We start from the raw sequence: 27,115 nt of genomic DNA on the forward strand, positions 1-27,115 counted from the left end.
AAAAACAAGAAGGAAGGAGGACTGCGTTTGCCAGTGGTGGATACGCCTACGTGCTTCGTTTGTCCTGCCTGCCACAGGAAGCTGTGAGCGGTACTCCACTCCTGTGGATTGTCTCTGTTCAGCGTCAAATTGGTGCTAAAGCTCTCTGGCCACGCCCCCACAGAGCCCCTCCCCCCGCCTTCATCTCCACACGGGCCTTAATTATCGGAAGTGCTGTTTGACCCTGTCCTGCGGCCCGCTGTGCCTGTGATGACCCAACACTACTCTGCTTTGGCCGTTTTTGGAAATTGTGTTTTCTTTTATGTATTTTGTGTTCTGTATTTTCTTTTTTAATCAGGTCTGGGACAAACGAGCTTGATTAAGGCTGGCATGTAAACACTGAGGAAGACTACTGAAGAGAGTGGTGTGATCTGTTAGCATGTGAAGAGGTGGGCTTAGCCCCCAACCCTGCTCCGTGTTTGGTTGCAGTCCCCCTCCAATAACCCCCCCCCCATACGCTTAGAGCATTGTGTAAAAATTAAGCAAAACATTTCAGACATAACTTGTGTGTAGAATGAGTTTCAACTGAGTTGGAGGGATGTGTGGAAAAGTATATTTATATTATTTAAATTATTTGTTGAGGAGACTCCACAAGCTGCATCCACACATTCACACATGCGACAGCGAGCTGAAAAGAATGTCAGAATTTTAAAAGTTACATTTTCCACCAAAGAAAATGTTCTCAGAGGATGACAAGGTTGCAAACACCAGCGTGGGCACTCAGGCTTTGATTGCGTGTAGCTTATGGCACTACCCCTAATGAGTGGCTCCCACAGACAGGGCACTAGAGCCTCTGTGTGTGTGTGTGTGTGTGTGTGTGTGTGTGTATATATATATATATATATATATATATATATATATATATATATATATATATATATATATATATATATATATATATATATATATATATATATACACACACATATACACACACACACACGTAGTGGGCCATTAGTGCAATGTATGTGTGAGTGATGTCATTGTTTAATATATATTTATATATAAATACCATAACGTGCACCCATGGTCAGCAGTGCTGAGAAGCCTTCAAAAAACAGTATTTGTGAAAACCAAAATTTATAATTTAACATTTAATAAGTAAGATGTACACAATTTTGGGTTTCTGTGGAATCATGCAGCGCAATTTCAGTAGTTGGTCAGAATGACGTTCACATTCTTCGTATCAGGTTAGACACACTTTGGGTTGAACAATAAAATGAAATGAGCATGTTAACATTCCTAACACCCTAATACCATTGTCACTGTAGCTTTAAGTTTTACTGTGTTATTGCTGAGATCTTTTTTTGTTTTTTTTTGGTTGGTTTTGTTTTTTTTACAGCTCTGGCGGACAGCCCCCCAATTAAAAACATCATCCCGCGCTCCTGATCGTTGCCTGGAGACCGTGTGGCACCATCCATGCCGCTGGCTGTTTAGATATTCCCCCTGTTCAGTAAGACGCTGTGTTCTTTAGGGCTGGAACTTCTACAGTCGCAGAGATGTAACCTAGACAGATGAGTCACCATCTAAAGAGAGAGACGGAGGGAGAAGAGAGAGATGTGGCGAGGGAGGGAGAGACAAAGATGGGCAGAAAAGGGAGGGAGGGAGCAGGGGCCTTCTGCTTTTCATGCAGCTCCTGGGCTGTGGAGGTGGATGCAGTACCTTAAGGCCCCACATTGGCACTGCCGTTACAGGACTGCAGAGGAAACAGATGGGCCCATGATTTACATCTGCCGCCTACGAACCTAAGCTTCTACTTTTTAAACCAGGAGCAGAGCGTCTCTCTCTCTCTCTCTCTCTCTCTCTCTCTCACACACACACCTGCAGCTCTTGTTCACCCTTCTATGTCTTGGTCCCTGTGCACTCAGGCAGCGGTACTGATTTGACTTGCATTTATATGCTGTAACACTCAGTCATATTTTACGCCCTCGCACTTCACGTAGGGCTACTTAGTGCACTAATTAGTGCACAGAAACAGGCCTTGCAGCCACCTTTAGCTGCCAATGCTGAGAGCAGACATCACCTTCTCCCTTCTGCTAATTCGTCAGTGCACCCAGAATGCACCAGCGCTGCTCCGGCGCAAGCACACGTGCACGACGCGCCGCACGTGGGCGGCCCTGAGGCCTGCTCTCCGGCCGCTCTCTCGACTCGCTCCGCGTGTGCTTCTGCTCCGTGTGCCAAGTCTACCCGAGGTTCATTCCCCCCCCCACCCTCACCCTGCCCAGGTTTGTTCCCTGGGCAGAAGTAATTGCCTCATCCGTGCTCAGTTAATCGGGAACACCCAAGTGAACCAGAGGCCCAGAGCTGGCTGAAAAAATGGAGAAATATTCAAATGAGCAATTTAAAATATTCGAATTTCTGGAAATATCTAGAAAGCTTAAAAGGGCAGTTTTGTAATCCAGTTTTGGAGGTGTGTGCACTGCTGTTGTGGAACACACAACTAACGGTGCAGCTTCATAGTAAAGCGCTGGTTCAAGTTTGGTTCAAGTCCGTAACTTCAACACCCTGTAGCCTTTCATGTTTGCATACACATGTTCATTAAATATTCACATGCTCGATAAATATTCATATTGAGCGTTCGGCATGCTCGTCCTCGGCAGAGGCCCGCCAGCTGCTCCGTCAGTCCCAGCGCTGGGAGAAGAGACTTTCCCCATCACTTTAGCTGAATGAGGAGGAGCTGTCACAGCCTTTCTTGCGCAGCTGCCGGTCTCAGCTCCTTCACACCCGTGCGATTGGCTCCCCGCGCGTGTAGGCGGGGCCAGACTTTCACACGCCACTGCTACCCCGTTGAACTGATGCAGAATCGTTTCCAAACGGCTCCGCTGTGCTTGTTATTAAAATGTTAAAAAAAAAATAATAATTTTGTTGTTGTTTTCATAATCATTCATAATTCATTCAATTGTCTTGGTGGGTGTACTTGACTTGTGGGTAACACTTCTAGCTAATATCCCTGCAGATATGGACAACTGTTCTCAGACCAGTCCCTTCTGCCTCCCACTAGAGGTAATTTGTCTGATTTGCCTCCTCCTCTCTCCTCCCTTTTTTTTCTTAATACTTTCGGTCATTTCTATGGTTAATCTCTTATTACAGCACAGAAGGGGTTTGGACATCCAGTGGCGGCAACATGCTGGTCTGTAGTTCCAGGCAAGGTGCTTCAGAGTTCTTCGCTAATCACCCTGTGTGATTCCACGGAAAATAGTTAGCCCGCACAAATCTGACATTTGTCATGTGGTCTACGCTCACGAGGTTGACACTGATGCCGATTTCGTACAAAATTTGCGTGCGCCTGAATTCCTTGGTTATGTGGTATGACTTTCCCCCAATTTGGACTTATTTGATATGTCAGAATTAAGTGGCTAACCCAGTTAATGTGTATCATATTTATTCCAACAGTCTTTTTTTAAAAAATGCCTTCAGATAACGGTCGTAGATGTGTGCAATGAAAGTATGTCTTGGTTATTTATGAGGCTATGACAAACTAGCTTCGCTCAAGGACAATTTGCAGAACAGCGGAATTAGAATAATGACTTCACATTTCCGAAGGCTTCCCATCGGCCTTAATATAGAGCCGATGAAGACACCTCCCCCGTCGGTCACCCAGTTCACCCTGCCACTGTGCAGAAGACGTAAGCCATTCCACCCAAGCCCTTCTTATCTCGGCACCACGCTTGGTTATTTGGCAGCGTTCGAACCCCTGGGGCCGATTTCTGGGAGAACCGTGGGCACTCGGTGGGGTTTGTTTGGGCTGTTTCAGTTTTGTTCAGAAACACCGTTCAAGCATCTAGCATTTCTGTCATCCAACGTCCATCACATCAGCCGATGCGTGCGCACACACCCAACCCCCCAGACGAACCTGCCTCTTCTGATAACCCTTACTCTACGTTTATCAGTTAGACCACTTGACTCACAAAGGGTGCCTGTTGAGCTCGATGGTTATACGATGGTCGTGGCCTGGTCATGGCTTTAGGGAGCTGAGCGGCTGGGCTCTGAAGCTGAGACTGAGAGCCCGGTGAGCTCCGCATGCCGTAGGAGTTGTAGGTCCTCACGTCACATGCCGCACGTCAGGGCGTGCGACGTTGGTAGAGAGGGCCGCCACGTCGAACGTACAGCAGCCTGGAAACTGTAAGTCTGTGTGTGTGTGTGTGTGTGTGTGTTTGAAAGAGAGATTGTTTACCGAATGGATGGGTATAATGGATTCCCACTCCTGCATTTCATCTCGGATCCCTGCAACACACACATCAAAGGGTGACCTCCATTTTGAGCATTTGAAGTGTTTAAGAAGGCCCAGTGGAGCTGGACCCCTGACTATCTCCCATTAACACAGAGCGCTTATCTCAAATATTGGCAGACATTGTCCTGCCGGCTTAATCGGAGACCAGAACCTCCCTTTTTTCTGTCTCTCTGATGATCTCGCTCTCCCAGGATGTCCAACGCCACCCATTTCCCTTCTTGCTCAGTCTTGCTCAGTCTTGCTCTTACTCTCACTGACTCACTCATTCGGTCTCACACACATTTGAAACAAACAGAGTGAACTGGGGTAAATGCCAGAACCGGGGATTCCACCAGAGTGCATCATTTATGTATGACCACAAAAAAAAAGAAAGGGGGAAAAAAAAGAAACTGGAATTTTTTTCCCTCCTTCTCAGAAAGTCCTGTAAAATGCACACATTCTTAACTTTTATGGGTTCTCCATGTTTTTTTAGATTTCTTTTTCTATAGAAATATAAGTCTGAAGACTTGATGTCTATGTATGCTACCGTGACGCTGCAGTCTTGAGAGTTGAAGATTCTTCAGTTGTGGTTGAACATTGTGCGCTTTTATTTTATGATAGATTTTGTTTTAGTACTCCGTTTGCCAAACCAAATGCTCATAAAGTACAAGGGGTAGTCCCTGTGTGTCCAGATGGTGGAGTTTTCTGTTGAATCATGTACTTCTCTTCCGGTCCAATAGGCATTTAGCAGCGACGCCACTGCTGACTTGTGTCTAAACTGGTCTTCTCCCCTGTCCTCTCTGTTGCAGTTGTTCTGCGTGGACGACTAGACACGGTACCATGCCAGCCCTGGCCAGCTTTCCTCTCCTGGGCTCCTTCCTCTAATGGTTCTTCTCCATTTCCTGCAAGAAGACAACCAAGCGTTTCGTGTGTTTCCTCGGAAAGCCAAAGCCGCTGCGCCGGTGCAAACTTCGCCCTCCATTGGGAGCATTCCTCTTGGCCCGTGAGACTTGAGCGACGCATCGGAACCGGTGGGGCTGAGCGACAGCTGCCAATCCAAAATGGCCAACAACACTGCGGACCACCCGCCGGGGAACTCGGTGGCCGAGGGCAACCATGACGGGGACTTCGGCTGCAAGCTGATGGAGCTCCGAGAGCTGATGGAGCTCCGAAGTGCGGAGGCGGTGGCCAAACTCAGAGACATGTATGGAGACGTGCAGAGCGTTTGCCGTAGGCTGAAAACCTCACCAATTGAAGGTAAGGCGCGTGCGCGCGCACACACACACACACACACACACACACACACAGAGACACACACACACACACACACACACACACACACACACACACACACAGAGACACACACACACACACACACACACAGACACACACACACACACACACACACACACAGAGACAGAGACACACAGGCACACACACACACAGACACACAGGCACATGTGTGCGCACACTTAAAGAAGACAGTGTAGTGCCTCTATGCCTAATCAGTGACTTGCACATTTAACGCATGCACCACACACATTTGTAACTCCAACTCCTCCAGCTGTGACAGTGGTAGCGTCTCCTGAACAAAGACGCCGTGCTGACGGACACTTGAGTCGGGAGTTGAGAGAGAACACTAAGTGAGGAGTCTCAGTGGAGAGCTCTGTGACTTGTTCTAGGACCTTAAGTGGCATTTGATGGCACGACGGTTTTGCTCTCGGTGTGTGTCCTACTTGCTGGTTTATGCTTCCACACGAGAGACTTATTTCTAGACGAGGCTTTAGTTTGTCTCGTAACGTCTGAGTTCTGCGAGAGCTTCGCCGGTGTCTTCAGCATCTTCTCCAGGGTTGCTGGTAGTAGCGGCGCACTCAGAAATACTCCTGCCGGAACTCCCTAGCACCGATCCTAAAGTCGGGAGAGCGCACGCAACAACATCCGAACAAGATACGCGCGTAACTGCTGCTCTGCGGCCCGGCAAGCCGCAGGCTGGATGTTCTCTTAACCAGCTGTGCGCGCAACAGGATTGCTGTATACCACCGGACGGACGAATACCTCATTATTGGCTTGAAATGAACACAGTCTTTACGGCTCTTGTGATCTGAAATCAGCAGGGCCACTGTACAGCTTCGAGGTCAGCCGGAAAAGGTTTCGGTTGACGACCCCGTTTCCAGGTGCGGGCGCGTCCCGTCACCACATCGCTGAACCGTTCCTCAGAATGCAGTGCCGTCAGTAATTTTCCTTTTATAAATGAGTTCATTACCGTCGCAGCGCGGCATCATTTAGCGCCTGTGCGCGCACACACGCAGCCGGGTGTTCGCCGCACGGACGGAAAGCACATTATTCTACGAGGAGGGAACAGCATCACTTCACTCCACTTTAAACATATGGCCCCGTTAGTCCGTTCCAGCACTGAAATTTGTTCCATGCCATCCCCCTAATTACTTCATAGATCATCGCTCGGGTTCCGTTTAGTAATCAAGGTACAGCTGTACGGCCGCTCCCCACACGAGGAATGACTCATTTTGATGAAGGGAGCGTGATTTTTGTTTTCTCTCTTGCCGTAAAACGGGGGAGTTGAGCGGGAAAAATGGCGACGCCGCAGCCAGATTAGATCATCTGCGTTTCGGTTCTCGGCAGGATACCGGAGCGACCTTCGGATATTCTGTGACGGATCAGTCAGATGTCCGCACGGTTCGCGCGAATGAGGACGTGACTATATAAGATGGATTGGATCTGTTAATCGATTTTGCATTGCGAGGCGCCTGCACCCGAACGGCGTCCTCTGTCCCATTTCCACGCATTAGAGGGACGTATTTCGCCTGCTTGACGGTGGGCCGGTAGCTGTTAGTTTTCCATCACCTTCTTGGCTCTTGGACAAGTGGTTAACTCTGTAACGTCAGAGTGCTAAATATTTACAGAAATACCGTTTCCATTCCGCTACGGAAGACGTGGCATTTTAAGGGTCTGTGCCACCGGGAAAGCGTTGTTTGGATAGCGTGGCCCGTGCAGGTGCCATGTGTTCACCTCCGCAGTCTGACAGGCTGATGGCATGGGCCAAGTGGCTGGCAGCTGTAGCAGGCACCACACAAAGGAATGTCCCCAGAATGCTTTGTAAAACAGGTGGCACTTAAAAATAGAGGATGGGAGTGATATTTATGAAGCATCAGTAGGGCCAGTATAAGGTAATTTACTTGCACTTCTAGAGGCCATTTTTATTAAGGGCCTATTTAAGTTGTTGAATCAGTATTTCTATCCCTGTCTATTTTATAGTTCTTCAACCTGATATCCTTATTCATCCTGGTTCAGTCAGAAATGTAACTCCGCTAACAGGATGGCGAATCGCCGCCCTTGAGCTTTTTCGGTGCCTCCGCTAATTAATCCTGCATGCGTTATTGTTTGTTAATGAGCAGGAAGGCCCAGGTGCTAACACCACCAAAGTCACGGGGGTTGATTCCCAGGGAGCACACGTGCCGTATGTAAGTCGCTCTGGATAGGGGCGCGGGTCAAATGCGGAACATGAATACGTAAATGCAAATAATTTCAGTTAAAATGATGCCAGCAGGTTTTCAGGGGTCTGCTAGAATATTTTATTATGCCGCAAGACATATTTTAAAATAAAAGTACTGTAGTATTTTGCAGCCCTAATGTAAAGTGTAGTATATTAATTGATAACAGTTCGCTTAGTTAGGGTTCGTTGTATTAGTCTATTTGAAAACTGGTGACGCGTAACCTCTTGGACATTTTGGCGGGGGTCAAGGGTGGTTCCATTGTAAGGACCCTTAAAGCGGGTGCCAGGAATCAAGAATTGTCTGTGCATGCATGGACACATGGCAGGAGACCAGCCTTTTGACCCCGTGAAGGCTAAAAGAAGCATTAATCTCTTAAGATGGTTTTAGGTGGTTGGGTTAAGGTCCCCACCCAAGAGGTTATACAGAGGTCAAGGCACAGCAAGCTGTCAAGAACTGTCAATACTGCCATGTAGTGTTGGTTTAAGCAAATGTGTGTGTGTGTGTGTGTGTGTGTGAGTATTTGTCTTTGTCTTTGAAAAAGAGGATCAGAGTATTTAAAATTGAAAAGAGATTTACCTGAATATTACCCAAGGGTAGGGCCCTCTGATTCTTGTACAAAGGCGTTCTTTGTTTGCTAGTGACAGTGAACCATGGAATGGGAATCCACATCCATCAGTTAACCTGCACTTTCCCCTCATGGGTTGTAGTTTGTCATCATGTCACGATGGTCTGTTGCCACCCAAAATAATAAAAGTTTAACTCAAATATTCCGTAAAACATGCACCTCTAGCGCTTTATATGCTCCGGTTTCTTCACACACGACTGCCATGTTCGGAATGCTCAAAGGGTCAGCGAAGTCCAATCGCCACCTTGCTTGTCATGCAGCACTTCGTGACAGGGAGTCATTGAACCTGAACGCACGCTGTGATGATTATGATCACAGCATTCTGGTTTGGTTAACACTGACCACCAGACGAAAGTGTTTAAACAGAGTTAAAAGTTACGTTTCCAGTTTCAGCATGGAATTTGTATCGTGCAAAGGTGAAATGACAAGATAACGTTAAGTTGCCTTTACTCTCCTGAGTGACGTACAGGTGACTGATGTTCACAGTTTCCATTGTGTAATTAAAATGCAAGCGTAACTAGCACTTTTTTAATTCAAATCTGTGCAGCTGTGCAGCATATGCAAATTGCTTTGAAAATTTAGCATTATCTGGTGAGAATCACATGAGCAACGTTCTACTGTTTGGCTGTGTTTGCTTTGATGTGTCGCTTTGACACCCATTCAGTTTGAAACCATTTTATGATAAATGCTAACATCATTTGACTTATGAGTCCATTGTGTAATATGAGTAAATGTGATTAGAGCGAATGTAGAGACACGTGTGTCCGCCTGCTTCTCTGCAGCTGTTTCGGTCACTTGAGCACTGTTGGTAAACTAATGGGCCATCATTTCCATTTTTGATTTCTTAGTATTGACCGTTGGCTTTCATGGGCCTTGGAATTAATTTATTGTTTTGAGAAATTACGCAAACAGACATATGTGGTAGCTTTCTGAACAACGCATTCTTTTTATCAAGGCGGTGTCTCATTTCTCTAATCCAAACCGTCATTAATATACCTGCTGTAGGCTTGCGTAACTGGTTGTGTGCTGAAATTACTTTTCGGGAATGCGGTTAAGCCGCGTTCATTTGCCGACACGAGCACGCACGTGCACGAAAAGCACGCTCCCGGAGAGAGACGGAGCGAGCATGTGTGCGCATGCAAAGTGGCTGCACTCCAAAAAGCCCAGCCCTTATGCTGGCCATGTGTTCCAGAACCCTCACGCTGCTCCCCGCGAGGGCGGCAGAGCAAAACAACAAGCATGATGGGAAAGGCGAGCCCTCCCAGGAGAAGACGGCGCTTGTTTAAAGTGGGGCTAGAGCCCTGGCCGTCCTCCAGAGGCCTCGGTTCCGCTAGATGAGAGCGCGGCTGCCCGTGACGTCGCTAGCGCGCTGGAGTTGGAGGTGGTGCAGGTGGAAGACCTCCACAGCCAACAGAAGTACCTAACCCTCTTCAGCTATCCACTGCTTTGACTCGTACTTGTCACAACACAAAGAAAGTGTGAATGTGCAGTGGGTGCTGCAGCCTCTCTACCTTTTTCTGTCTCCCTCCATCTCTCACCCTCTCTTTTTTTTTATCTCTCTCTCTCTCTCGCTCACTCTCTTTCTCCCTCCTTTCTCCATCTCTTCTTCAGTCACTTGTGTCTTGCTTGTTGAAATGCAGCCTATTGTGCTTGGCCATCTTCCCAGGTTCTGTGACCACTGCAGCGCCTATTTAACGCTCCTCCTCCATCGCCCTCGCAACCGACTGCCCCCAGAAGGATGCGCGCACACATACACACACACACACAGACACGCACGCGCGCGCACTCATGCCCTGCCTTCACCATCGGTCACCTTGACGCTTGGCGCGCGAACGGTGTTTTGGTCTGACTGTTCTATTACATTATCTGCTGTCGTGCTAATCTGCGCTGCACCTTCAGCACCAGGGCGGAGGTGTTTTCAGTAATATTTCCGCCTGCTGTTCCGCCTGAGCGCCCACCCTCCCTCCACCCACGCCGTGGCATTCCCGTCGGAGAGGCGGGGGCAGGGCGGGGCCGGGTGAGGTCGACGTCGGCATGCTCTCCGCCGTCCTTTTTGGACGAGCTGTAGATTTTCGCGTGCGACGGAGCTTCAGGAGGCAGCGCACGTGGTGGGACGACAAGCCCAGGGAGGCTGCTGGGTCATTGAAATGCTGCCGTCGGCTCGGTTCCCCCTTGGGGGGGACAAGCGCCATGCTTCCCAAAATCTTCCCAAAAAGTGTCGACGCACATAAAGATCCCACAGAAACAAGCTGGACCGCCCCGCCCCGCTCCCCCTTTCTCAGCTAATGCCGACACAGAGACAGACGGCGAGAGAGAGAAAGAGAGCACATGATCTCTGGCTCATGTGTTCTTGCTCTCGCTCTCTCTCTCTGTTCCACTGTGTCTCTGTGAGACAGACAGAGAAAGCGAAAGACAGACAGAGAGCGAGACACATTGGAAACAACTACTACCCTTGTAGCCATTCACCCGGCCCGGAGTAGCCGGCCAAAACAAAGATTGTGTTTGTCAGGGCCGTGTGTGATGAGAACTGGGATCGGAGCTCACTTTGCCCACTAGCCGTCGAGCTTCAGAAGTGATGGATGAACGGTCTGAACCCAAAGATGGTCTCACGTGGAGCTCCGCTGAGCCTTCACGCACAGCGCCGCATTAATGAAGCAAGAGGCTAGACACAGGAACAGAAGGGGCAGGGAGAGGGGATAATCCCTGCAAGGCAACCCATTTTTTTTTTGCACCCTTAAGAAGAGGCGGTCCCACAGCCCCTCCCCCCCCCATCCTTTTATCTCAGTTCTTATACAGCAAGGTGCAGCTGACATTGTTCCGTTCTTTCGGTGAGGAGAAATTTCCCCGTGAGTAGGCATTTTTCCATGACGCCGCGTCTAGTGAAATGTTCACACTGCCAGTTCTCCTGCAAGGCTGTCCACCCACCCCACCGACCAACACCACACACACACACACACACACACACACACACACACACACACACACACACACACACACAACCTCCCCGGCTTATTCACAGCTCTGTCTGTAGGCCACGCAATAAAGCGGCAGGTCAGAGGCGGGCTCGGCTGCCGCTTCCCGCGGAGGAGGATTGATTGGTTTTCAGCTCCTTCTCCTCTCCCACCTGCTCCCATCACCCCACTCTTGCCTGACGCCTCCCCTTAGGAGGAGAGGGGGGCTGTGCTTCGCCACGTTCTTCTCCGGAGGCCCTTATTCACTCCAGCACCCCATCTCTGGCCGGCGGCCGGCCGCGGGGACGGGATTTAGAAGCCGCAGAAATTTGGGAGGTTTTTTTTGGGTTGTTGTTTCCTCCCCACATGCACTCGGTGTTCCCACCACCTGAATGAGGAGAGAGTAGGCGAGGTAGGATGGTGCTATTAGAGATAACGCATGCCCAGCAGAGCACACGGTTAATGGGGGAAGGCTACAAAACATGCCATTAGTGCTCACACCCAGCCCCATGTACACCCCCCACACACAGAGCTGCTCAGTTTCCTCTACCGTCCAGCTGGCACAGTAGTGGAACTGGGGGCAAAAAAAAGGAGCCTGGTTTGTGTACATGGACACACGCACATATATTTGTCCAAACTCTGAGCAACTAAAAGCTTTGTTCCACAAAACATTCCTTTTACTTTAATCCTGCCCCCTCCTGTTACTCCCCAAAGCAAAACCGCTGTCCTCTCGCGGAATAAAACCGGAGAAACGTCCCGGCTGTACACAGGTCTGTCCGCTGCCAGTGCTGCTCACTTCCTGTACTGATTAATTACTCCGCTACTCCTCTAAAACCTACCCAGTAACACCCTGTCTAATCCGCCTGGCCCGAGTCGTTTCTTTCACCAGACCTTTCTGGTTATGGCGGGGCGCGGGAGCTGATTAAATGGACGGACGCGTAGTCCTGTGACCCAGTTCTCTCCATGTGCCTTCACGTTACCTGCTGCAGAGAAGGACAGAAGGAGATGCGAAACGAAAAGGGGCGCAGAGGGGCGGGGCCGCGTCGTAACGGCAGAGAAGCAAGCGGAAACTTCCGCGGGTGCCGTCGTTGGCGAGCCCGTGCATTGTGCTCGCGCAGGCCGGTGGATTCTTTGCACAGCAAGGACCAGGCTGCTGTTCAAACACAACTCTTGGTCGTGGAGAAGATCGACCGAGTCCCATTCTTGAAAACTTATTTATTCACAAAAATGGTTAATTCACAGCTAGACTGGAGCTACCCACCAGATAAATGATTTCCAGTAGAGATTACATCCTGAGGGGTGTGATGGAATACTAGTGCAAAGGTTTGTGTGTGGAGTTAAATTTTGAAATCTCGAAAAACAAAATGTGGAGTCACATAACAAATGGTCAAGGAAAACCTTTAACCGCCTTGCTCTTTGAAATTAAATAACCCCTAGATCATTGACCATTTCAGTGACAGAATGAGTTTACCAGATGTTCATTTTTGTGAAATATCATTCACTTATGATTGTCTGCTTTGATAAAGACAGATATAGAATGCATTTCAAACAATAACAATTAAAAAAGAGATTTCTCGCATGTGCACTCAAATGTCAGGAAAACTTTCACACAGTCTATATTCTGGCAGTGATATTAATCTTTTATTAAAGCCTCACTATCCCGCTGTATTAACAGAAATTCGCTTCTGTTTATCTTTGACAAAACATTTAATTCCTCATGGGAGCTTCAATGGTGTACCCTGGCTGTGGTTTTCCTGCAGGGCTCTCCGGGAACCCGGTGGACCTGGAGAAGCGTCACGCTGCTTTCGGGAAAAACTTCATCCCCCCTAAGAAGCCCAAGACCTTCCTGCAGCTGGTTTGGGAGGCTCTGCAGGATGTGACTCTCATCATCCTGGAGATAGCAGCCATCATCTCGCTGGGCTTGTCCTTCTACCACCCGCAGGGGAACGACAGCAACGGTGGGTTTGCGGGTTAGGGGTATACGTGCCTCACCGAAAACCTTTCCCACAAAAGTCCGCTTCGAGTGCCCTGGCCGTACTCGGGGCACGTCGCCATCGGCTCCGTTTGGTATTCGGCCGTAGTCGCGCAAAATTGGAAATCCCAGCGTAATTTGAGCATTTTCCCTCGGGAGCTTGTTTTGACTGGCCTTGGGAAAAACGAAACCGTTTTTGGCATCCTGTATGTTGATAACTATCTGCTGTGGGACAATCTTCTCCGACCCGCGATACACACAAGCTGGAATTGGCTGCTACAGTTTCCCCATATGGCTGAGCGCGCGAGACTGTCTTTAAAGTCATCTTAACTCTCCAGAGAGAAAATTGGGTCAGTGACGTGTAATCCAGTGTTGGTAAATAGTCCTGGCAGCCAAGGAGAACTTTTTATGATATGTAATAGATTTTTGTTTGTGTGTGTGTGTGTTTTTTTAAGGACTTTCAAAGTTTTGATGTTTGTTTTTATGGTCTACTAGGCATTTTGTCATAAATTCCACTGGAATCGCTAATGGTTTTTGGGTGACCTCCGTGAACTAACTTGGTTTGTGTGTGCGCGTGTGTGTGTGTGTGTGTGTGTGTGTGTGTGTGTGTGCGCGTACAGTCTGCGGCCAGGTCAGCGGCGGCGTGGAGGATGAGGGCGAGGCGCAGGCTGGCTGGATCGAAGGTGCGGCCATCCTCTTCTCAGTCATCATTGTGGTGCTGGTGACGGCCTTCAACGACTGGAGCAAGGAAAAGCAGTTCCGTGGGCTGCAGAGCCGCATCGAGCAGGAGCAGAAGTTCACCGTCATCCGCAACGGCCAGGTCATCCAGATTCCCGTGGCCGAGATTGTGGTGGGTGACATCGCCCAGATCAAATACGGTGAGGCCCCGATCCGCCGGCTGAGCCACTGAAGAACACCGAAGAACACCGCCTGCCTTTAGGAACCTCATTAGAAATTTTCGTTTAACTCTCTAGTTCTAATTGCATATGCACAAACATCTCTGCTCGTTATGGTATTGGCTCGGCGGCACACGCTGGTGGATACGCTAGATGACACGTATATGCTGTAACAGATCTCTTGGAACAGGGTTTGACCCAGTGCTACATTACCTAATGTTAAACACACCTGATAAGATGATAAATGCCATAAATTGGTATCGATAAATTGAAACACATTCTTGCACTAGATGTCAACCACCGTGCCTTAGAACGCAATCAAGAATCCATCACAAGACACAGCAACCAAAGTATTTAATTCCACCTGTATAACCTGCTGTGTTGGAGCGCGAATCGCTGGACTTCCGTGAGCACTCTGGCATTTCTAAAGCTCTGCCCCTTTGCCCCCGATTCCTGGCCTCGGGGGGCAGGCTCCAGTGTCCATGGCGCCGCTGCTAACAGCTTGCGCGGTCAGAGGCTCCTGTTTCAGCCCCCAGACTTGGCTATGATTTGCAGCATCATGCCTGTGTGAGTCACAGGACTGCCAGCGGCGCTGGCCCAGACGTGGGCGTTGCGTGGGACCCCAAGAGCCACACCAGAGAGCCATCTCCATGGTGGCTGAGAGCAGCCCCCCTCACCCTGCCTCTGACAGTCAGAGATTTGCTCTCGCTGCTCCGTTTTCCAGTCTCTCTCTCTCTCTCTCTCTCTCTCTCTCTGTCTCTCTCTGTCTCTGTGCATTCCTTGCCTTTTTTCCCTTCTTCTGTTCCTCAGTTCCTTCTGCTTGGCTGTTCTTTTCTCTCTCTTTCTCTTTAATGGCGGCCCCTCCCTTCCATTCCCCCAGGCGACCTCCTTCCGGCGGACGGTATTCTGATCCAGGGCAACGACTTGAAGATCGACGAGAGCTCGCTGACCGGAGAGTCCGACCAGGTCAGGAAGTCGCTGGAGAAGGACCCCATGCTTCTGTCAGGTGAGCGGGCGGCCCTCCTGCTCTTCGGCTGTCAGACCTCGCCACACGCCGCCGTAGGCCCCTGAGCCCCACAGCCAGCCTGTAACTCCGGGTCTTGACGCCTTGCCGTCCGGCTGCGTTTCCGCGGCTCTTCGGAGGCACCCGGCCGCCCTTTTGACCGGTTGCTGAGCACCCGGGCTGGTCGGGTCGGCTCGCTCACGTGACCTCTCGTCCCTCCGTCAGGCACTCACGTGATGGAGGGCTCCGGAAGGATGGTGGTTACTGCTGTGGGTCTGAACTCGCAGACCGGAATCATCTTCACCCTCCTTGGAGCCGGTGGTGAGGAGGAAGAGAAGAAGGTGAAGAAAGGTGAGACTGTCCGCAAGAGGTTTATAACCTCAGGAAAACTCCATGTTCTCATGTCAATCCGCCTACCTCACCACATACCTTCAGGCAAAGGCCTCCCCTCCCCTCCCCACCCCACCCCACCTCACCCACGGAGGTAAGAGCTATCCGGGTGAAGTAGCGTATAGATTACCCTCACCTGTGGCACTCTACTTTCTGAGTGTCCAGCGCCATGGAAGAGAGAGAAATTATTACACACCGTATTCATCAAGATTTGGTTTAAGTTGTTGTTTGTCTTAGTCAAACTTGAACTTCATAAGCATGCCAGGCAGAGCTTCTGATTTCCAAAGAAAGGCGATTGGAAAGGCTCTCAGAAGCCTGTGCAGTGTTCAGAATTTGCGGCGTGGGTGCAGCAAAAAACAAAAAACAAAAAACAAAAACACCAACCAAACCTCCCCCAACCAAAAAAAAAAAGCTTGGTGAAACTACACAGATAGCCACGTGGACAGCTGTAGAAGCTCTGTTACACTGCACGGAAAGTCATCTGCTCTCCAGCAAAGTCCCTGTCCCTGCTGTGGCTACAGTATCTGGTCCTCCTCGGACCCCTGGGCATGTGTCACATTCAGCTGACAACTGTGTCTCTCTCTCTCACTCTCTCACTCACACACACACACACACACACACACACACATCAATGCTCCTTGTCCTCTGCATTTGATGTCCATGTGTGCAGGATCCCTTGAACTAAAGAAGGTCATGCATGCCACGTTTTTTCGTACTATGAAAGGGTACTTGTCGAAGCAGGAGCGCCGAGCTGTGGCCAGGCTTCAGATAAGCCAGCCGTCACACACAGCCACAGAGCAGAGCTTCGGTAGTGTCGCTCACTGCAGACACAAAGCCCCCACCACCGCGGCAGCCTCCCGGACCCCCCCCAGAGTACCTCACATCCGGTCGGCTGCATGAACCGTCCTTTATGTCGCAATCTGACTTGCAATAATGGCATAAAATGAGGTGCCGATATCATTTGACTGTTTTGGAGTGAAATTAAGAGCCAAACGTGATTAAATGTTGACTCGCCTCTAAATCCGCTAAGTGAACAGGCTGGAACTGTTAGACAAACAGCTTTAGTTTTTATTGACTAGCAATAGAACTCCAGCATATACACTCACGGTTCTTATCAGTAGAGTATTATTTTCCTAAATCTCTCTGGCAAATATAATATAATACAAAATTATTGCCATACAGGAAAGGTTTTTTTTTTTTTTTCTCTTTTGAGATGCCGCAGTCTCTTGAGAGCCCACGCATGTGTGTACTATTGATTTTTTTTTATTTATTTATTTATTTTTAAATTCTTTTTTTTTTGGGATTGTTTTTTAACCCTTGTTTTCTTTGATTTGTGTCTGGTTCATTTACTTTAATCCATGTTATATCAGCCCTCCGCCCTCTTTCTCTTGTTCTGAACAGGTAAAAAACAAGGAGCCCCTGAAAATCGCAACAAAGGTAACCCCGCCCCCTCCCCGCCCATCCAGCGACAAGTCTTGGAGTCTCGTGTCAGTCTCTCACTCACTCACTCTCTCACTCTTTCACCCCACTCTACCTCTCTGTCTCTCTCTCTCTCTCTCCCTCACCTCTCTCACACCTCTCTGTCTCTCTCTCTCTCGCTCTCTCTTTCTCTCCCACACGCTGTCGCTTTGACTCTTTCCCGCTGAGACCGTGGGAGTTTCTTCCTGCCTCGCTTTACCTGTGAAAGAGTGCAACTCTCACATGCTGACACAGAGTTGAGGCTCTGTGCACAGCACCCCCCCCCCCCCACACACACACCTCTGCTGCCTGCCGCACACACAGGTGGGGCCTCAGAACCACGCTGCCCACAGGAAAATGCCTTATATGGGCGTGTGTGTGTGTGTGTGTGTGTGTGTGTGTGTGTGTGTGTGTGTGTGTGTGTGTGTGTGGTGGTGGGGGTAAGAGAGAAGAGGGGCAGAGAGACATTTGTAGCATTGAGGCGCCTCGCCATTGAAGAGGTGAGCGGTGTGTGTTCGATCCAGGCGTGTCGGGGACGCGTCCTCCTTAGTTCAGGGTCTCACCACCCTTCCCGAGGCACTCGCACAGATCACGCCAGTCCGTCTGTCCGGGTCCCTTCCCCTTGGACGTGCCCTCGCACAGAGAGAGTGAACCACACGCGCGTGTCGAGCTTTTGCTCTTGTACTTCTTAGACACAAACATAACATTTTTTTTTCTCCCCACAGTTGTGCTTTGTAGCTGGTGTGCAAACTGCGGTTACCCTGTGGTGGATGTTCCTCTGTCAGTATTAGGGGGCGACAAGGAAACCTCTGGGGAGGGGTCACGTGGGAGTTGCACCCTTGCCAAATCGGTTGACTGTGAACCGTTGTTTGTTTTTGTTTGTGTGTTTGTTTTTATTTGTTTGTCCGTTTCTTAGTTCTTTCGTTGTCTCTCACGGCTGCCTTCTTCTAGGGTGTGTGCAGGAACTCCATGCTGTCTCGTACACTGTTCACGCGGTCACTCTGTTTCTCTCTCCCTTTCTCTGCGTCTCTTAAAAAGAGAAAGAATGAAAAGCAAATCAAAACCTCCAAATTTTCAGGCCCCTGGTCTTCCTTGTTTACTTTTGTGGTGATTGATATTTCTGGCTTTCTTGATAAGTTTCTAGTTGCTGCTGCTGTTGTAATTATTATTATTATTATTATTATTATTATTGTTATTATTATTATTATTATTTGTATGTTTATTTAGTTGTTTATTACATTTGAGTTTGAGTCAGTGACGCCCCCTCCCACCTCACACCTCTTTGTTGTGCGTGTGTCTGTGCGTGCTGTCCGTCCTTCGGTCAGTCCAGCTGTCTGTTTCTGTTAAGCCTCCGGTCCATGTGTGGCTGTGCTACCGAGCCTGTTACAAACCTGGAGGGGGCTGGCCTCAAAGACGAACGGCCGGCGGCCCTGAGCCCAACACCCCCATGCTCGCCCTAGCCGTTTGGGCTGCATCAGTGGCTTCTAACACCGTTGCAATGCCTGCTTTTACCTGATGCTTCATATATTCATATACTACCAGAAAGTATTAGAAAAGATGTTCCAGGCTAACTTTGCACCACTGTACACAGTCCTGGGTTATACACTGTGCCTTATAGCAGAGGGAGACAGGAAATTGGGCGTGCGGGATCAATGTTTAGCCATAGCGAAAAGCCTGAATGGGATCTTCGATTCCATTATGTTTCTATTTTAGTCTGAGGCCTAGTCATGCAATGACTGTCTGCAGGATAATTGAATTATAACAATCAAAGGCCAAGATATTGCAATAAGAGTTTCTAACAAAGGGTTTTTTAAATATTTATTTTTTTTACCCAGACCACTTTTTTTTTTAATTGTATAATCCGCCCCATAGCCGTGTTGCAAATAAATGAGGCAGTACTGTGGGTTACTGTAGTGTGGGGTTAGTGGGCAGTACTGTAGTGTAGCGTAGTGTGGGGTTAGTGGGCTGTAGTGTAGTGTAGTGTGGGGTTAGTGGGCAGTACTGTAGTGTAGCGTAGTGTGGGGTTAGTGGGCAGTACTGTAGTGTAGCGTAGTGTGGGGTTAGTGGGCTGTAGTGTAGTGTAGTGTGGGGTTATTGGGCAGTACTGTAGTGTAGTGGGGTTAGAGTCTTAGGTCTACAGCAGTGGAAACACTCTTCCAGCATTGTCAGGCTGTGAGGACACTACGATGCAAAATGGACTCACTGTGAGATTTAACTCATTTTAAATATGTTCATGTCAAAGAATATCCTAGTTGTGAAATAAGACATTTGCTCCTTCCAGTCTCAGAGTGTTTGGTAATCCCAGAACAAGCTATCATTTAGTCGCTAATGTATATACAAGGTTATGTTACAGCTAACAATAAAGTTACAAGGCATTTGTATATGTCCTGTCAGTTGTATACATATGTTTGGTCTTCAAAGGCAGTCTTGGAGGGTTAAGTCGTATCAGGACATTTATAGACTTACTGACGCAAAAGCAATGCATAGGAGTGAGTCCTGAGCTCATGCCTTTTCCTCTTTCCATAGCAGACCGTTAACATTCCAAAGCAGCTCACTCTAATAACCGTTTTCTCTAAACCACGCCGGATCGGTCCCACCAGTATCCACTATCGTCAAGACGATTGAACTGTATCTGCCTTTGGCTGCTCTGCTGACCGTCTCTCTGACTTGCAGTGGTCACTGAACTGTCCATTCTTTCCTCCCTTTTACCTTTCATCCCTTCAACTCCCCCTTCATTTGTGTTGTCTGTTACTTTGCGTGTGTGTGTGTGTGTGTGTGTGTGTTTGTTTGTTTGTTTGTTTGTTTATTTAATTAAAACATTTTTTTTTTGGGCATGTTCTTCCCTCATTCCCGTTGTTTGCTCCAGCTAAGACCCAGGACGGCGTTGCCCTGGAGATCCAACCCCTGAAGAGCGAAGAGGGCGTGGAGTCCGAGGAGAAGGAGGAGAAAGTGGTCAAGAAGGTCAACGTCACCAAGAAGGAGAAATCTGTCCTGCAGGGCAAATTGACCAGGCTGGCCGTACAGATCGGGAAAGCAGGTGTGTGTGGATGTGGGTGTGGGTGTAGGTGTTGGGGTTGCAGAGGAGGGGCTGGTGGTGAACATGAAAATCGAACACGTCTTTGTCTGACTCACTGCTGTAGGCACCTTTAATTTGTAGTTTGTCTGCACAGATGTGAAAGCGCAGCAGACTAATATTGCACTCAACACCATAACTGCTTCCTACGAAGACACAAATTGGCAGAGATTAAGTTTTTCCTGTTATTTTGCACCGAGCAGAATATTTATATTAATTAGTGACTGGAGGTGATATGTGAAGTGACTACTTGCATTATTGTGAGGCCTCCGTATGGACTTCTGCACATCCCTCCTTTTCAAAATCCATTCATTTGGCACATCGTGTCCTGGTTCAGTGAGTTTCTGTCACTGGATGTGTAAAGAAAAAGTGTCACAGAGTATGAAAACAGGCCTGTCCCTTTGGGCTGTACTCCACATAATTATCCCACTTCCAGCAGTACGTCTCTGGCAATCAGACCGGACTCGCATGGCAACCAATCAGCTGACAGATGTTGCTACCAAGGTTAGGAGGGGGCCGGCACGCTTGACACCCCGCGCCGCGCTCTCCTAACGGCCTCTGCCCGTCTCTCTTCCCCCAGGTCTCATCATGTCCGCCGTGACGGTCATCATCCTCATCTTGTACTTTGTGATCGACACGTTCGGGGTGCAGGGGCGGGAGTGGAAAGCAGAGTGCACGCCCATCTACATCCAGTACTTTGTCAAGTTCTTCATCATTGGTGTGACGGTGCTGGTGGTTGCTGTTCCGGAGGGGCTGCCTCTCGCTGTCACCATCTCGCTGGCCTACTCGGTCAAGGTGAGGCCCAGAGGCGAGCTCACCCATGCAGCCATCAGGAGCGATGTGAAGATATCACGTTACCATGGATAGCTTTTCTGATTTAATCAAAAAAAATGTGTTTAGAAGTCACAGACTGGATAGCTTGGCTAGTCCAAACTGGTCCATGATTTGATGGTTTCATGTAAATATCTCAGACTTAATAAGCTCTCTACCAAAGATCTGAATGCTAAATTTGTAGAATTTCCTTGTTTATGCAGAAGAATGGCTAACTTGTCCCAGCTGACTATGTCCCTAACATACGTCCCTAGTTTTGACCTTGCTGCCGAGGGTCCTTTGCTCTACTAAACTAGGTCAGGCTGTGTTTTTCCTCATCAGAAAATGATGAAAGACAACAACCTGGTGAGACACTTGGACGCCTGCGAGACCATGGGCAATGCCACGGCCATCTGTTCTGACAAGACCGGCACGCTCACCATGAACCGCATGACGGTTGTGCAGGCCTACGTAGGCGACACGCACTACAAGACTGTCCCAGAGCCCGAGGCCATCAAGCCCCAGACTTTGGAGCTCATGGTGAACAGCATCTCCATCAACTCGGCCTATACCACCAAGATCCTGGTGAGACAGCTGGCGTCTGTTCTGCTCATGAACCTGCTCATGAACCTCCGCAGCTTTGGTCTGCTCATCGCCACTCTTTCTTGCAGGCGAATGTCCCTTTAGCGTATCAGCCATGCTCTCATTCATTTCTGTGTTAACGTTTGTTCTAACCAGAGAGCCGTTAAAAACAAAAGCGTGTGTTTTATGGGGTTAATTAACCTTTGAGAGGCTCAGCTTGGAAGCCGTCTGTGGCCGTTCTCAATATGTTAAATGCTAACATCCTAATGGGAGCTCTGTTCTCGAGGAAGACCCCTGACTACACGGCTCAGTTCAAACCTACACTGCATCCATGCCCCACAATGGTTCAATAGCAGTGTAGTCATGTTCTGTGTAACTAACTGACTGATTCCACTCCTCAAATCCATTAGACACAGAGACCTTTCCAGAGTACTACAGACAGTAGTAGTTTTTGTTTGGAGTTGATCATGGTGTTTGATTTAAATGTGATACCCTAGCTGAAAAAAAAATGAACATGGTTAAATGAAGCTCTCGAAAATGTTTACATAATTTTTGAGTGTCTTCTTTGATGCTGGCCAGTGTAATTACTTGATCTTTCACCAGTTGATTGGTAACTGACACCTGCGTTCAAACCTTGTCCAGCCTCCAGAGAGAGAGGGTGGACTCCCGAGGCACGTGGGTAATAAGACTGAGTGCGCCCTCCTGGGGTTGGTGATGGATCTGAAGAGAGACTACCAGCCCATCAGGGATGAAGTTCCCGAGGAGAAGCTCTACAAGGTCTACACCTTCAACTCGTCACGAAAGAGCATGAGCACGGTCCTGAAGAACGCCGACGGGTCAGGATTCCGCATGTACAGCAAGGGCGCATCCGAGATCGTCCTACGCAAGTACGTCACTCGCGCCTTTCTCCTCCTTCCCCAATCCTTCCATCCGGTTCTTCTACATTTGGTAACCTCTACTACTAATTGATATTGATTTTCCTGTCCTCTGGTCTGTATGCAACTTTTGTGGTCATCTCTAAGAATAATGTTGGGTGGCAGCCATATTTTGTTTTGAAAAGTTTTTTTTTTTAGGCACTTAACTTGATGATGTAATATTAAACCTCCTCCATGCTTCCACACCAGGTGTTCCCACATCCTGGACGCTGCAGGCCAGCCCCGGGCCTTCAAGCCTAAGGACCGGGATGAAATGGTGCGGAAGGTGATCGAGCCCATGGCTTGTGACGGCCTAAGGACCATCTGTGTAGCCACCCGGGACTTCGTGGGCGCGGAACCCGACTGGGACAACGAGGCAGACATCCTCAACAACCTGACCTGCATCTGCGTGGTGGGCATCGAAGACCCCGTCCGTCCAGAGGTGAGGGCCCCGCGTGCCCGTCTCATGACCGCGCACGGCAGCCTCGCCGTAGGGCTCGCACCCACGTGCCTCTGTTGACGTTTGCCTCTTCATGGGGCGCCACCTTTGGCAGGCGACAGCTGCCTGTAACGGAAGTGCAGTTTACTGGCATGAAACAGACCTGAAACCATGAACTACTTGTTCTCTCCCATCGCTAGGTGCATAAGGTTGCCCACCAGCCGCCTGTCCCATCGCTAGGCACGCCGTGTTCCCTACAGACCGCTTGCAAACTGTGATCGAGTTGGGGTCCAGTGGATAGTCAATTAGCTTCAGTGTCTCAAGTAGTGGATGACAATGGCAAGAATAGCTTTATCCCCAGAGGGAGGCTCGGAACAGACTCCCATGGTGGAGGTTCATGAAAGACTATTTTTGACAGATATAATCAGAGCAGAGTGTTATGTGCCAGCTACTCTGGAGTTGGGTGTCGGTGTAGTAAAGGTGTGTAGAAGAGCAGGGCTATGGACCAAGATGGCCAGTAAGGTGGAACGGAATGCTTTGATCTGATTAGAGAAAGAAACTGCCCAGTCATAGGTGCAGGCCCTTGCGTACAGGACGCTGTGCGGTCTTCCTTTTGGCTCTGAAGGGTTTAGGAGGCCGAGAATGGCAGCACGGAGACGCCTCTGTCTGCTGAAGTGCTGGGTGCTTTTTAATCTTCTATAAATAAATGAACTTATTGGTTCTAATGAGGGGTATGGTGTGATTCATCACAAGAGCGAGTACAGATAATTACACAGGACTGCGCCCCCCAGACACACACACACACACACACACAAAACACACTCCACCCTTTGGCCTCTTTGTCACAAGTGGCGTCAGCAGCCGCATGGCTGAATGAGCATCGCAGACTGGCGTGGTGTCATGCAGACGCTGACTAAAATACCCCGACCGCCCGCTGATCTGAGACCTGCAGGCACACCCTGAAAGTCACCCAGAGCTAAACTCGCCTGTGTAACGCACTGAACTGAGACCAGCCCAGGAGTCCTGCTGCTCTACCGCAGGTTGATAGCCCTGCTCATCCATTGCATAATCCCACAGTGAATCGATGAAATGATTAAGAGTCGAAAAACAGCCTGCCAGGCGTGCGTGCGTGTGCGTGCGTGCGTGCGCGTGCGTGCGTGCGTGTGTGTGTGTGTGTGTGTGTGTGTGTGTGTGTGTGTGTTTGAACGCTGTTATGGAGACAAATCTGTTTGTGGCTGCTGCTTCCCGTTTGAACATGCCTGGACTCACCGTTGCTATGATACGAAAGTTGTGGAAGTGGACCCATACATCATTTATTTTTTAATCCCATCGCGGTTCAGCCAGCACAACAGCTCACGTGCTAAAAGTTTTAACAGCTCATTCGTGTCTTGCTTGCGCTGCATGTTGGTTATATCATAGGCTGCTGGTTTAATGTGGCGCCGGTGCATTCTGCCCTGCTAGGTTCCTGAGGCTATCGCCAAGTGTCAAAAGGCAGGCATCACGGTGCGCATGGTTACGGGCGACAACATTAACACTGCCCGAGCCATCGCTACCAAATGCGGCATCCTTCTGCCAGGTGAGGACTTCCTGTGCCTGGAGGGCAAAGAGTTCAACCAGCAAATCCGTAACGACAAAGGAGAGGTGAGGAGCCCCAACGAGAGACAAGTGCTCGACTAACACTGGTCACACGCTAATGCTGAATGCAACCACAGCAGGAGCCAGCCAGTTTTGGCTTTCATCTAGTACACAGTGTTTTGTTATTTATTCTGGACATGTGTGACTTTTAGGCTTTTCCGAACACAATCCAGACACCCGGCGGTGACTTTAGAGGTTTATACGTTTTGCGTGTCCTCCCAATCTCCAGGTGGAACAGGAGCGTCTGGACAAGGTCTGGCCCAAGTTGCGCGTCCTGGCCCGTTCCTCCCCGACAGACAAGCACACCCTGGTGAAAGGTGAAAATGTGAACTCATGGTGAAATTCCCCCCTGCAAAAAACAAAAAACAAAAAAACAAAACCTCAGTGGGGTGTTCTTTAAAATGACACACCAATCACGGTCGAATCAATCACAGCTGTTGCAGGTGATTTGAGGTATTTTGATACTTCAGCTGGGACTTTCCCTTCTGAGCTGTAGAGTCGGGGTGTGGGTGTGCAAGTGTACAAGTGTGTTTTTCAAAGAGGGAAGGCCCAGGTATCTCTAGTTGTTTTTCCATCTAGGTTAGGTGTCAGTTAGATCCATACCACAGGAAATAGTGTGCCAGCACCTCGGTGCCATAACTTCCTTTGCAGACTGCCTTGCTCCTTGTAATATGTTAATGTAATGTATTAATATATTCTCTAATCTATTAGTTTCTTTTATAATTGCAGCAGTTCCACGTCCACTAAACCTCATGGACCCCCACCCCCACTGAGAGGGGCTTGTTTTTTGTGTGTCGTGTCCTTGAACATATTATGCTTCCATCCATATATTTCGTCCCCTTAGATCCAATTTGTCGGAGCATGTCAGGCACCTGCTGGTGCTGACTGGGTTGCTTATCTTTCAGGCATCATTGACAGCACAGTGGGAGAGACCAGACAGGTGGTGGCAGTTACCGGAGACGGCACCAACGATGGTCCCGCCCTCAAAAAGGCTGACGTCGGCTTCGCCATGGTAACACCTGTTGCCTTCCGCCGGCTTCTCGTGCCTCTCGTGGAGATTCACCCTCTGGGAGTTGAGGGATTATCTTTGCGTGACAGTAAAGTATACACTGGCTCAGCGCTCCTTTTTTCCAAACCCCACTGAATTGTGGGATGTAATCCAAGATCATTCCGGCTGCTTGTTCTGTGATTAAATAATCAATCCATAGCTGCTCTTTTTGTAGTTCATCTATTAATCCCATCTGACAGTTGTGATATTGGAGCCTGGTGCGTCTTATACGATGAGAGGCAGGTTTGACAGAGGGGACTGGTCTCTCTTGGCGCCTGGCCGGTCTCGCGGGACTCTGGTCGCCGACCCGCATTGACGGTGCCGCTCTGAGCCGAATGCCCTGGCCCCACTCTGCGTGGGGATGGCCCCACCGCTAAGTTGGCACACCGCGTACCATACTTGCATCCTGGAGAAAGTTAATGACATTGGCATTTCCCAGCAAGATGCCGGCAATCTGATTTTTTCATAACCAGGCACACGTGATCGTAGTGGGGTCAGCAGTATCAACAACACAGCTCTCTGCAATTACGGTGAGGGTAGATAAACAGGCGTGGGGTTGGATTGAGAAAAGAGGCAATTGTCTGACCCCTTTGATGCATTGCTTTATTAAATGGATTCGCATTATGTGCACTAAGTTGCTTTAGAAAGGGGAGGGGCTGTGGTGAAAACCACAATTGACTCCTGTTTCCCAAACATTATTCTGCCGCTACAGCTCTGAGTTCAAAGCTTTGCTTGTTGTCCTAAACCAAAGGAGGTACAATTACAGTCCTGCCTCTTATGAGTTATTGTTAACATGCACCTCCTTAAGGTCTTCAAAGGCCTCTTCAGACTCGGGGTTCGCCGCGAGCCGTCGTACAACTCTGGGTTAGCGCCCTCTCAAAGAGCGCTGCTGCGTAGACATGGATTAGGAGACGTCACTTCAGTGGTGTCGAATAGCCCAGGCTTGGCGAGTCCAAGCTCAGCGTGCACAGGCTTAACGAGACCAAGCTCAGCGTGCACGGACTTAACGAGTCAAAGCTTAACGCGCACAGGCTTAACGAGTCCAAGCTCAAGGCGCACAGGCTTAACGAGTCAAAGCTCAGTGTCTGCTCGAGTTCAAGCCTTTGATCTGCATTTTTTATATATATAATTGATTGATTGATTGATTTATTTTTGCGGTCTAGTTGGCAATGCTATGCCGTGACATCCAGTTTTATTTCCTTCCTCCCCTTTTCCCACAGGGCATCGCTGGCACGGACGTTGCGAAGGAGGCCTCGGACATCATCCTGACCGACGACAACTTTACCAGCATCGTCAAGGCCGTGATGTGGGGCCGCAACGTGTACGACAGCATCTCTAAGTTCCTACAGTTCCAGCTCACTGTCAACGTGGTGGCCGTGATCGTGGCCTTCACCGGGGCCTGCATCACACAGGTACGCGGCGGTGCCTCTGGCTCGAGACTCCGCCCACCTCTTAGGACCTCGCCCCTGACTGACAAGTCGTTTTCTCTGGGTCTAAACTCAGTGAGCGCATTTCAGGGGTATAATAAAATATGACGACCTGTAAGAATGGGAGAACC

The 27,115-nt window shown here is 49.2% G+C and overlaps 1 protein-coding gene across 9 annotated transcripts in view; it reads left to right on the forward strand.

The window, feature by feature from the left end:
- Window positions 1-27,115, forward strand: part of atp2b4 (ATPase plasma membrane Ca2+ transporting 4) — a 60,880-nt gene that overhangs the window by 19,340 nt on the left and 14,425 nt on the right. For 7 of the 9 annotated variants that reach the window (XM_081705418.1, XM_035520242.2, XM_035520248.2 and 4 more), the window contains 15 exons: window positions 5,059-5,506; window positions 13,098-13,295; window positions 13,930-14,187; window positions 15,086-15,211; window positions 15,434-15,559; window positions 17,000-17,035; window positions 19,923-20,093; window positions 20,710-20,924; window positions 21,282-21,524; window positions 22,164-22,408; window positions 22,646-22,877; window positions 24,336-24,515; window positions 24,739-24,826; window positions 25,415-25,521; window positions 26,778-26,969. In XM_081705418.1, the coding sequence (XP_081561544.1) occupies window positions 5,311-5,506; window positions 13,098-13,295; window positions 13,930-14,187; window positions 15,086-15,211; window positions 15,434-15,559; window positions 17,000-17,035; window positions 19,923-20,093; window positions 20,710-20,924; window positions 21,282-21,524; window positions 22,164-22,408; window positions 22,646-22,877; window positions 24,336-24,515; window positions 24,739-24,826; window positions 25,415-25,521; window positions 26,778-26,969 (2,613 nt within the window). In that variant the 5' untranslated portion in view covers window positions 5,059-5,310. The remainder of the gene's footprint in view (window positions 1-5,058; window positions 5,507-13,097; window positions 13,296-13,929; window positions 14,188-15,085; window positions 15,212-15,433; window positions 15,560-16,999; window positions 17,036-19,922; window positions 20,094-20,709; window positions 20,925-21,281; window positions 21,525-22,163; window positions 22,409-22,645; window positions 22,878-24,335; window positions 24,516-24,738; window positions 24,827-25,414; window positions 25,522-26,777; window positions 26,970-27,115) is intronic. The other 2 variants (XM_035520250.2, XM_035520247.2) reach the window with 1 other exon arrangement.

The sequence above is a fragment of the Electrophorus electricus genome, chromosome 22 (genome assembly GCF_041902795.1).
Source record: "Electrophorus electricus isolate QZ-2024a chromosome 22, ASM4190279v1, whole genome shotgun sequence".
Taxonomy (NCBI): domain Eukaryota; kingdom Metazoa; phylum Chordata; class Actinopteri; order Gymnotiformes; family Gymnotidae; genus Electrophorus; species Electrophorus electricus.